The 11,755-nt window shown below is 46.4% G+C and overlaps 1 protein-coding gene and 1 non-coding gene across 3 annotated transcripts; one reads left to right on the plus strand and one right to left on the minus strand.

The window, feature by feature from the left end:
• Positions 1-3,210: 3,210 nt before the first annotated feature.
• TRNAR-ACG lies at positions 3,211-3,283 on the minus strand. Its single transcript has one exon. It is a non-coding gene; the product is annotated as a tRNA-Arg (tRNA).
• A 296-nt stretch (positions 3,284-3,579) lies between these two features.
• PRMT5 (protein arginine methyltransferase 5) lies at positions 3,580-11,470 on the plus strand. Of its 2 annotated transcripts, XM_036355858.1 has the most exons (17): positions 3,580-3,729; positions 4,374-4,492; positions 4,795-4,880; positions 5,045-5,179; positions 5,562-5,674; positions 5,810-5,859; positions 6,557-6,720; positions 7,172-7,333; positions 7,504-7,581; positions 7,679-7,737; positions 7,821-7,943; positions 8,030-8,205; positions 9,225-9,334; positions 9,579-9,672; positions 9,841-9,957; positions 10,154-10,218; positions 10,936-11,470. In XM_036355858.1, exons 1-17 carry the CDS (start codon positions 3,620-3,622, stop codon positions 11,086-11,088), a joined length of 1,914 nt encoding a protein of 637 aa, XP_036211751.1. In that variant the 5' UTR covers positions 3,580-3,619; the 3' UTR covers positions 11,089-11,470. The 2 variants fall into 2 exon arrangements, with proteins under 2 accessions (XP_036211751.1, XP_036211760.1); XM_036355867.1 differs by lacking the exon at positions 4,374-4,492 and having other exon boundaries at positions 3,601-3,729.
• The last annotated feature ends 285 nt before the right edge of the window (positions 11,471-11,755 follow it).

An 11,755-nucleotide genomic window follows, 5' to 3' on the forward strand; every position in this document is an offset into this window, starting at 1 on the left:
CATATAATAGAAGATGACAAGGAAGAGAATGCAAATCAGCACAGATTATTTTGCCTCAGTAACTCTGCCACTTTTGTGGCTGGAGGACAGCCTTGATTATGAAGCAGCAATCTGAAGCAGTAGGAGGGTCAAATGGGCCATTATTTTGATGTTGAAGAATTTAGCTGGCTGGGCAGGCACAGAGGTGAGTGAAGGTGGTCCTGGGGAGGGAGGTAAGTGCTGAGGGAGGAGGGCAGCACGAGAGAAGATGAAAGGGGGGTTTACAATGGGCTGGGCGTGTTTACATAAAAACAAGCTCAGGTAGAAGGCTTGAAGGTGAGGAATGTGGCAGGCCCATTGGAAGATGGTCTGGGAGTGGGTACTCCTTCCCTTACAGGACAGTTTCCAGTGCTCTGGCCTGTTGGTCACTGGCTCTTGTTGGAGGAAGTAACATTATTTCTCACCCAGGGTATTTGCCCTTTTGTTCTATCATTTCTCTATCTGCACCCCAGCCGAGGCCTACATCCAGTGTAGGAGTAGAACAGTGACTCCCATGCTTCTGAGCACAAGAGTTCAGCATGCAGGGCAGAGCAGACACAGCAGAGCATACGTAGACTTCACCAGCTTTGACTTTATACCTTGGAAGAGTCCTTTACAAGGTTCTCTATTTCTTCTTCAGTCCTTTCCTGCTATTACAGGCAGACCCACAGTACATGCTGGTTTGTTTGTTTTTTAAGACACAAGAAACTGCTGTAAGGAAGGTGAAGAGCAGTGTAGTATGGAATTGCTGGGAATTGTTCAGCATTATGCTTGCCATATAGCTGAGGTCATTTTGAATGAAAAAGCAAAGACATAACAGACAAATGAAATTCAGCCCATCTAAACTTACTTTAAAGGATAGTCATAAATTCTAGGCTCTTTTTACACAAATCCTTTAGAAAATTATTTTAACTGATGGCAAAGCTGACATTATTGTTTTATAGATTTTCCTCTCTTTCTCTCTCTCACCCATGGATGGATTAGTTAACAACCAACAGAGCAGCCAGCTTGACATGAAGAGGAAGATGCCAGGAGCACAGATGGTCCACAACCCAGATAATTAGCTTCTAAAGAAGAAACAACATTTACTAAGTCTTCTGTGAACGCAGTTTGGTTGGTCACAGCTGGGGCAGAGAACAAGCAAGCGTCCTCAACAACTCTTTAATACTTCCGAAAATGTCAGCGGAGCACTCACCCACTTCCTGTGGACGACCACCTACTCATAAGACCTGCCGGGAAGAATCCACATACATATTGTAGACACTCCACCCTAAAGGAGCAGGAGTGTAACTCTCCACTGCTTAAGTGTGGGACGCACATATGACTTCCTTCCAAAGAGTGGAGGATGGAAGAGGGAAGAGGGGAGTGTAATTCTGTCAAGTGATAAAGGTCAGTATCGACAGTCATAAATTATGTCCATAGTATGTACTCTTGATATGATGTGATGAAAATGGCACTTTATCTCTATGATCTTCCTCCCCTAATCCCAGTCTAATTATGATAAAACCATCAGACAAATTCCAATAGAGGAGAATATCTGACCAGTACTCCTCAAAGTCATCAAAAACAAGGAATATCTGAGAAACTGTCACAGCCCAGAGGAACCTAAGGAAACATAGCCACTATATGTACTGTGGTATCCTGGGTGGGATGGAACAGAAAGAGGACATTAGGTAAAAACTAAGGAAACCTGAATACACTATATACTTTCGCTTATAATGTTTTCGATATTGGTCCATGAGTTGTAATAAATGTACTATAGTGATGTTAAGATTTTAATAATAGAGAAAGCTTCAGTGGCAGGGTAGCTCAGTTGGTTAGAGCATCATCCCAATATGCCAAGGTTGTGAGTTTGGTCCCCAGTCAGGGCATGTAAAAACATCAACTAATGAATGCATAAATAAGTGGGATAACAAGTCAATATTTCTCCCCCTTTTCCTCTAAAGTCAGTAACAAAACAGAAAAAAAGTAGAGAAAGCTGTAGGGTGGCATATGGGAACTTGCTGTACTTTCTGCTCAATTTTTCTGTAAATCTAAAACTGTTCTAAGGAATAAAGTATAATAATAATAATAATAATAATAATAATAATAATAATAATAATACCTGCAGGAACTGAATGAAGACTTAGATGGAACAAAAGCATCTCCAACTCCCTTTGGCTTCATAGGCATCTTCTTAGCTCTTGGGCTTTTGGACTTTTGTCCTTTTGGGATACTTATATTGCACCCAGGGGTCCTTATTGCTTATCCTACCCACACCCTCCCCTTGTTTCCCAGGACTTTTTTCCCCTCGGGCGATGGTGATTTCATTTGGTCTCTTGGCTTCATTCACTACCTTTCTTCTGGCGATTTCCAAGTTTTGTCTGGTTCAGGTCACTGTTCATCCAACTATTGTACAGCGCCCCCTAGAGGTCCAATTCTGCAGTTCCAAACCCATAACCAATTCTCTCGGAACGGTTTCATTTCTTGTCTCACAGAGAGCACCGAACCCTGGGCATCACCCCTAGAATTCTCTTTCTCATGTCTCTCTGCCTGTCGGTCCCTAAGTTCTGTCCTTGACTCCCGCTTAGGGCTTTGTGTTCTCCTTTCCATCACCGCTGCCAGGCCCTCAGCACCTCTGGGCTCCCTGCCTTCAGGTATTCCCTTTCTCCTCCCTATGTCTTTCCTTTCTTCATTCCTTTCCTTCTTTTCCATCCCTCTATCAGGTATTGACAAAAGAAAATGTAGAGCTTCTCTCAGGCCTCTGCCAGGCTGTTCATGACTCCTTTCTACTGTAGTTGCTCACCGTGCATTTCTTTTTTCCATCTTCGTGTGTGTATCTGGATGTGTGTTTAGGTGTTTACTTACATTTTGTGTTTGAGATATAGAGTCACTTGCAATATCTAGTGACTGAATTGCCACAATTTGTTTACACTAACACACTAAGGCCATACAAAGCCTATTTTAAGAGCACCAACCATTAACCCAGGTTCGGATGTAAGTAATTACACATGAACCATCTTTGAATTAGGTAACGGAAAAAGCTGACATAAGATGGCCACAGAACTCAATCAATTTAAGTCCTGAAAATGAGGGAGAAGATAGTGAGGGAACATTAATATAAAAAAAAAAAAAAAAAAAAAAAAAAAAAAAGGAGACTTTAGAGCAATAAGGAATTATCGCTTAGTTGCAATAATGAACTGTTTGTCTTTCCGAGCCAGCCAGGAGTCGAACCTGGAATCTTCTGATCCGTAGTCAGACGCGTTATCCATTGCGCCACTGGCCCTAAGACAATCGAGCTGGCTTCCGTGACAGTACTTCAAGCTCATATTTCAGGGTTTCATGGGACGTGTAGTTTCTCAACGACATTCTGCGAATTCTTGAGGCATTATGGGAGGCTGAAGCTCGTCACGAACTAGACCCTGAGATTGGTCAATGTTTCGGAGCCACGCAATACGTCACTGTACAGCCCGCGGATTGGCCGGAAGGGCCGCTGGAGCTGGGGAAGATGCTCTGGTTGTTAGGGCGACTCGTCCCGCCTTCCGGGGGCTCTTCCCCCTCCCGGCTTTGTGATTGGCTGCTAGTATTAAGGAATCCCGGCGTGGACTAGGCGAGGGAAAAGATGGCGGCGATGGCGGTTGGAGCTGCCGGTGGGAGCCGCGTGTCCAGCGGCAGGGACCTGAATTGCGTCCCCGAAATAGCTGACACTCTGGGGGCTGTGGCCAAGCAGGGGTGAGGGCCCGGACCTCCGCGGGCGGAATGCGGGGTCCGAACTCGAGGGCGGGGAGAGGCAGACTAGTCATCCCCGAGAGGCAGGGGTGAAGGGGTCGGAGTGAATGAGATGGGCTGCGGGTGGGTGGGTACCAGGACACCGTGGGGAGGGAAGCCTCGGGCCTTGGAGTGTTAGGAAAAACAAAAAGGACTTACTGGGTGTGTGGTCACTGAGTCCAAAAGTCGGGGGAGTTGCCTGGTAAACTCAAAAAAGGGGCGTACAGCCCTCCAAGGGCCCTGAAGAGCGGCATTAGTGTCTGAAAGTGGGAGGAAGTGTTCAGGGGCTCGGGAGAGAAGAGGCAAACCTTGAAGGGGCGGCATGGGCAGTACCGGGATGGGCCTGGATGGGGCAGTCCTGGAAAACCAGTGGCAGGAGTAGAAAACCCACGTGGTGTGGACGCTCATCTTTTCTCCTTACTCATCTCTTCCATGGCTGTGTGTGTGGAGATGGTGAGGCGCAGTGCCCCGAGGTGGGCTGAGCTGAGTCCGCTGAGGGATGGTGGCAGCCGAAAGGGTTGTGCAGGATCCATAGCCTAATCCAGTTGCTTGGACCTCCGGGCACTGCTGCTCTTTACATGACGACGCTGGGTCTGTCACGGTTGTAGGTTTGATTTCCTCTGCATGCCTGTCTTCCACCCGCGTTTCAAGAGGGAGTTCACTCAGGAACCTGCTAAGAATCGACCGGGCCCCCAGACACGATCAGACCTACTGCTGTCAGGAAGGGGTAGGGAGCATCCCATATCACCCTTAATTCCCGGAGGCCGTTCACACCTTCTGCTCTAGCGGAGCCCTCGTTCTTCTTTCCCGGCTTAGCTATATTGAGTAGTCCCCGGGATAGAGAGAATTCTTTTTCTCCTTGCTTACCTGCTAAAAGCCCTCGTGGCCTAATCTGCATCAGGCTATCCCGTACCTGCGATAGAAAAAGCCTTTGTCTCTCATCTCTATTCCCTGTTAAGAACTAGAAATTGAATGAGTAAAGTGCCTAACCTCACTCGATCTTTGTCTCTCCTGGGTGGGGGAGTGCAGACTGGAATACCCTGATTGTGGGGAAGCTTTCTCCATGGATTCGTCCAGACTCAAAGGTGGAGAAGATCCGCAGGAACTCCGAGGCGGTAAGATTATTTGACTTCTCTGGATTTTTCTAAAGATCAGGTTTGTAACAAAGCTGGATGGGGAAAACAGTTTTTACCCCCATAACTCAGTAACTCTGGTATAATGCAGTTAAAACTGTTTGGGTTGCTAACTCTTAACCTTTTCCTCTTGATCTCCATTCCAGGCCATGTTACAGGAGCTCAATTTTGGAGCGTATTTAGGTCTTCCAGCTTTCTTGCTGCCACTAAATCAGGAAGATAACACAAACCTGGCCAGAATTTTGACCAACCACATCCACACTGGCCACCACTCCTCCATGGTATGGCTGAGGGCCTCCTTTCCTGCTGCATATTATGGTAGTCTGGGTGTGCTACGTACCTTCTTGTTCCTAGCCAGTCATTAAGGGGTACATTTGGCAAGAAATGTCAGTACTACTTGCCGCTATCTAAAAGTGGTGAGCAGAGATTGATAAAAGATAAAGAATATAAAACTATTCCCAGAAACTTATGGTTGAAATATAGGACAAGGCTGATGTTTATATAAGGATATAATATACGCAAGCTACATGTACATGTACATGTAATCACAAAGTTGGGGAAAGCATATAAATGGATTAACTTGAGGTCTGGATTAAAGGCTTTGAATTGAGAGAAGCTTTCTAGACCCAACACATTCTAAGTAGGGTACTCGTTCATGTGCAGTTCTGGATGCGAGTACCATTGGTGGCACCAGAGGACCTGAGAGATGATATAATTGAGAATGCACCAGCTGCACACACGGAGGAGTACAGTGGAGAGGAGAAGACATGGATGTGGTATGTCTCCTTTTGCTGCTGTACCAGGGCAAAGGGTCGGGTTAAGGGAAGTACAGGATGGAACCCATAGGATGGTCTCCTTGAGGTATGGTGGGCCATATTTGATGGTATTTTTCTGTGTTTGACTCTGGACAGGTGGCACAATTTCCGGACCTTATGTGACTATAGCAAGAGGATTGCGGTGGGTAAGTTCATGAAGGTCCTACGATAGGTTTCCCTTTTCTGACCTGGAATAAGAATCAGGAGTTTCATATAGACTTGGCTGCTGGGAAGTTTTGCTCTTTTTCTGTGCCTCATTGTGCCTTGCTTTTATTTTACTTATTTATTTAAATTCTCACCCAAGGATATTTTTTCCATTGATTTTTAGAGAGTGTAGGAGGGAGTGAGGAAGCGGGTGGGGGGAGAGAGAAACATTGTCGTTAGAGAGACAACATTGATTGGATGCCTCCTGCATGCGCCCAATTGGGGCTGGAGAACCTGCAACTAAGTGTATCGGACCCACGCCCCTTCATTCCAAAGGCTGACGCTCTAACCACTGAGCAACCAGCCAAGGCTGCCTTGCCTTTTTTTTGTTTTTAATGTATTTTTTATTGATTTTGGAGACAAGGGATATAGAGATGAAACATTAATGATAGAAAATCATCGATCGGCTGCCTCCTTCCTGCATGCCCCACACTGGGCGTTGAGCCTGTAACTTAGGCATGTGTCCTAATTGGGAATCGAACCATAACCTCCTGGTTCATAGGTTGATGCTCAACCACTGAGCCACACCCGTCGGGCAAGGCTTCCTTGCTTTTAAGGAGTAAAGAGATCTTGCACAAAAGAGCAAGAAAAGGCTTCTTGTCTAGCAGTAGTTCACAGGTCTTTCTTTTCCCTGTGTAGCTCTTGAAATTGGAGCTGACCTCCCATCTAATCATGTCATTGATCGTTGGCTTGGGGAGCCCATCAAAGCAGCCATTCTTCCCACCAGCATTTTCCTGACCAATAAGAAGGGATTTCCTGTTCTTTCTAAGATGCACCAGAGGCTGATCTTCCGGCTGCTCAAGGTGGGTGGTAGAATGGTTCTAAAGGTTCTCCAGCGAATCCTTTTGCCTTATTCCCATATGTGTGATGCTCTTTTTCCTGTGGGCCTGACTCCTTTCCTCTCTGGTTTCTGGAGAACGATTTCAGCAAAGTTGGGGGTTTTGAGAGGAAAAAGGCAAATGGCAGTGGAAGCCCCAGAAACATTTGAAAAGTTACCAGCTCTCAAGAGAACCTTTCAGAAGGTTTCACTTAAGAAGTTACAGCAAGGATTCATGGGGCTCTTTGAGCCAGGCTGATGCTTATATGGTATAGGAAGGCTTTATAAGTTAAGTTCATTGAAGCATTATGCTGCTTTTGTTGGTATTTGGAGAACTGCTGGGACTCATTTTATGCTAGGACTCTGGCCATAAGCCATAATAATATCCCAGAGTCTTGGTGTAAGGACTGTATCTGATGGTCTGACTTCTCTCACAGTTGGAGGTGCAGTTCATCATCACAGGCACCAACCACCATTCAGAGAAGGAGTTCTGCTCCTACCTCCAGTATTTGGAATACTTAAGCCAGAACCGCCCTCCCCCCAATGCCTATGAACTCTTTGCCAAGGGCTATGAAGACTATCTGCAGTCCCCACTCCAGGTAGGTCTGGAGGGAGGTTGGGGCTGGGGTGGGGAATGTCTCTTGAAAGTAGGTGTTTTAAAATCCTGCCAAAGCTCAGGCAACAATGGGGGGAAGGTTTTAGTAATCTGGTGCATTATTCTTGCCAGAAACTGGCTAACTTACTTTGCCTATTTCCCCTCATTCATCAGCCCCTGATGGACAATCTCGAATCTCAGACATATGAAGTATTTGAAAAGGACCCCATCAAATACTCTCAATACCAGCAGGTACAGTGTGGGTCCAAGATTGGGTCAAGCACAGGTCCGGAATGACTTAGGTGAGGATGGGATTATAGACATGAGGTCTTCTCTCCTTTCCCACCAGGCCATTTATAAATGTCTGTTAGACCGAGTGCCAGATGAAGAGAAGGACACCAATGTTCAGTGAGTAGCCTCCCCACAGTCCCGGAGATTTGTGTGCCTACTTCTCTATGTGCTGAGTCAGCTTAACTCTACCCCTTTCTTAGGGTGCTGATGGTGCTGGGAGCAGGCCGGGGTCCCCTGGTGAACGCTTCCCTGCGGGCAGCCAAGCAGGCTGACCGGCGGATAAAGCTGTATGCCGTGGAGAAGAACCCTAATGCTGTGGTGACGTGAGTAGCAACGCTCTTGCTGGGAAGTTTGTCCCCAGTGTCAGTTTTTCTTATTAGTGTCTTTACTTGTATCATCTCTGTTTTAGACTAGAAAACTGGCAATTTGAAGAATGGGGAAGCCAGGTGACAGTAGTGTCGTCGGACATGCGGGAATGGGTGGCTCCAGAGAAAGCAGACATCATTGTCAGTGAGCTTCTGGGCTCCTTTGCTGATAATGAACTGTCACCTGAGTGCCTAGATGGAGCCCAGCACTTCCTAAAAGGTGCCTCCAACCTGGGGTGTACTGAGTAAGGGGATTGGATTATCAATGGGGAAGGCTGTGGGGATGGGGGAATGGCAGGATTGGGTGAGACAGCAACCTAATAGGAGGTTACAGAGTTTAGGGGGATGAGGGGCTGGAATTGGGCCAGTGCCCTAAGGAAATGAAGTAATCTCTCTGAACCTCAGTGTTCACATCTATAAAATGAGGGCAGTAGCCCTGTCTGGTGTGGCTCAGTTGGTTGAGTGTTGTCCTGTGCATTGAAAGGTCGCTGGTTTGATTCCCAGTCAGGGCACATACCCAGGTTGCAGGATTGATCCCCGGTTGGGATCAATGTTTCTCTCTCCCTCTCCCTTCCTTTCTCTCTAAAATCAATAAAAATTAAAATGAGGCGAATAGACTAGAGCAGAGACACTTAATCTGAGGTTGTGGACTTACTGAGTTGCTGTGATATGTATCTTTGGCTTAGTTTTCATCAAGATCTCAAAGAGTTTTGTGACCTCACAAAAGTTAGCACTCATTTAGAATAAATTAGGGTCCTTCCAGGGTGGTTTTGTTGTTGTTTGTTCATTCTCACCTGAGTGTATTTTTTCCATTGGTTTTTTTTCTTCTTCTTCTCTAGAGAGTGTGAATGGGAGGGATTGGGGTGGGGGGGGGAGAGAATAACATTGATGTGAGGCATTGATTGCCTCCTGCATGTGCCATGCCCATATCAGAGCCTGGGATCGAACCTGCAACCCAGGTACATGCCCTTGACCAGGAATCAAACCTGTGACCATTCGATTGCAGGCCGATGCTCTAATCATTGAGTGGAACTGGCCAGGGCAGTTTTAACCTTGTGTGACTCTGTAAATTAACCCGGAAGTGGAATCCCCTGTGACAGGAGTTGGGAGCGGTTGGCCTGGGGATGTGACAACACTGAGCTGCCTGGGTCTGTTTGGATGTGTGAGTTTGAGCTTTCAGTTCGTACAGATATACCATTTCCATCTCTTCGGAACTAATGTAGCCCTCCTGCACTGCAGATGACGGTGTGAGCATCCCTGGGGAGTACACCTCCTTTCTGGCTCCTATCTCCTCCTCTAAGCTGTACAATGAGGTCCGAGCCTGTCGGGAAAAGGACCGTGACCCTGAGGTAAAAAAACACTCTCTTCTGGAGGACTCCTCTCTTTAGTTCTTTATTTTTCTATATTGGCACCAATTATTTTATTCCTCCGCAGAAGATGGTGAGATAGAGGAGGAGTGGGGGATGTGGGAAAGTGGTCGAAATGAAAGTTTTCATTCTTTTCCATGTCCCTCAGACTTGAGCTTCTTTCCCTGAGGAAGTAGGCATCTCTGACCTATTTTCTCCAGTTCTTGCCCTCTGTCTCTCGGGTCAGGCCCAGTTTGAGATGCCTTATGTGGTACGACTGCACAACTTTCACCAGCTGTCTGCGCCCCAGCCCTGTTTTACCTTCAGCCACCCCAACAGAGGTGGGTTCCTGTGTGTCTGTCCTCTGACTGGGTGCATAAGAGCTTGCCCTCCTAGTTTTTTCCCTTGCTGTCTGGGTCTGCCTTGTCTAAGCTTCCCTTGGTCTTGCTCTTTACCAAGTTGTCTAGGACCTCTGGCCCTTTGTCACCCACACAACTTTTCCCGGACAGATCCTATGATTGACAACAACCGCTACTGTACCTTGGAGTTTCCCGTGGAGGTGAATACAGTACTGCATGGCTTTGCAGGCTACTTTGAGACTGTGCTTTATCAGGACATCACTCTGAGTGAGTTTGGGGCAGTGGACGATGGGGTGTACCATCTGGGCAGCTCATGTACATGTTTCATTTAGAATTACGTGAGCCCAGGAGTCAGAAATGGGGTTCTTTGATTACTTGTTTCAAAGTAATTCAGAAACTTCTCAACCTAGTCAAAAAGCACTGTTATGGAGAACCTCAATTTTTCATTATTTTGTCCCCATAGGTATCCGCCCAGAGACTCACTCTCCTGGGATGTTCTCATGGTTTCCCATCTTCTTTCCCATTAAGGTAGGACTCGCCTTTAAAACTCCATAGGCTCAGGAATAGCTTCAGCTGTTGGGTATGGAGAGCATGTCCTACTGCTCTGGCGTGCTTGGGTCCCAGTTGTAGACGTTGGGATATCTGCAGTGGCCTCCGTGGCTTCCCCACGTCTCCTCTAGCTGCTCTTCTATTTTTTTACCTTAAGTAAGAATCACCTTTTAAAAACTCAGATTTGAACGTATCTCTCTCCTGCTTAAAACCCTTCCCACTGTCCTTAGGGTAACAGTCAAAATCCTGAGCATTACTTGTAAAACTTGGTGTGATTTGGTTTTAGCCTACTGTCCCCTTGCTTACATTGCTTCAGGCCAGTGGAATGGCTTTTGGTTCCTCTGATACACCATCTTCTTTCCTGCCTCAAGTTTTCATTCATTTGCCTGTAAAATTATTTGCTTACTTCTTCACCCAGCTAACTTATTTTCTAGGCTTCCTTGAGCATTCTTGTCATAACTTTCTGACCTTCTAGACTAAGTTAGCATTCCCCCTGTGCATATTCACACACTGATCACATTTTAGATTATTTGCTTAATGTCTGGTTTTTCAATTCTGATTATTCTGATAGATCTCAAATAAACTTCATGAGGGTTGGGATGTCATGTTTTATCATTTTATCTCCATACCTAGCTCAATACATTGCCACATATAACTCATTAGCTGCACCCTAAAATTCCATCTTTCTTCTTACAGCAGCCCATTACAGTACGTGAAGGCCAAACCATCTGTGTGCGTTTCTGGCGATGCAGCAATTCCAAGAAGGTGTGGTATGAGTGGGCTGTGACAGCACCAGTCTGTTCTGCTATTCACAATCCCACAGGCCGCTCATACACCATTGGTCTCTAGCCAAGCCTGCAAATGTCCGGAAGCGGCTTCAGCTTCTGCTCCTATAGCACAGAAGGTGCACTACATCTGTGGGCTGTGATTCCCCTTGCCCATCAGAGAGGAGCATTTCACTCTGTTTTCCTGCCTTACAATCAAGGTGGGCAAAGGAGAATTAATTACAAGGCTCAAGCCACCAATCTGTGACGACTTCAGGCCAAGGCATGAGGAATTAGTGCTAGATCTGAAGCTACTCCAACAGGCACTCAGCCTCAAGCGCTCCCTGGAACAGCCCTGAGAACGTGCAGATTGAACACATTTTCAGCCCTTTCCCTGATCATCTCTCTTTCTGTTTTGTGTGGGAGGAAATGCAAATAAAGTGAAGTTATGGCCTTTCCAGCTCCAACCCTGCTCTCCCTGCCTCTTCTTTCCCAACCTTACTTAAACCTAGACATATTTAGATCTGTGCCCTCATCCAAGACCCAAGAATGTCCATTTGAGAAGCTTAGTGGTGACTCTGGGACTTCTGGGTCTAGGTCTTTCTGATTAGCTACAGAGAGGTCTAGTCTATTAGGACCTGTGATTAGGCTTTTGTCTGGAGAGGAGGCATAATTTGCCACCATAGAGAAAGATGGGGTTGTATATAAAGCCAGCTTTCCTTCTACCTTCCTTAGCTACTGAACTGCCAAAC

This window comes from Myotis myotis, unplaced genomic scaffold (genome assembly GCF_014108235.1).
Source record: "Myotis myotis isolate mMyoMyo1 unplaced genomic scaffold, mMyoMyo1.p scaffold_m19_p_1, whole genome shotgun sequence".
Lineage (NCBI taxonomy): Eukaryota > Metazoa > Chordata > Mammalia > Chiroptera > Vespertilionidae > Myotis > Myotis myotis.

Excerpts from the sequence above, each read along its gene's own strand:
- PRMT5 (XM_036355858.1), top strand. The coding sequence starts at position 3,620 with ATGGCGGCGATGGCGGTTGGAGCTGCCGGTGGGAGCCGCGTGTCCAGC. Across the intron at positions 3,730-4,373 it reads GGGGCTGTGGCCAAGCAGGG|GTTTGATTTCCTCTGCATGC; the intron begins GTGAGGGCCCGG and ends TCACGGTTGTAG. Across the intron at positions 6,721-7,171 it reads TGATCTTCCGGCTGCTCAAG|TTGGAGGTGCAGTTCATCAT; the intron begins GTGGGTGGTAGA and ends CTTCTCTCACAG.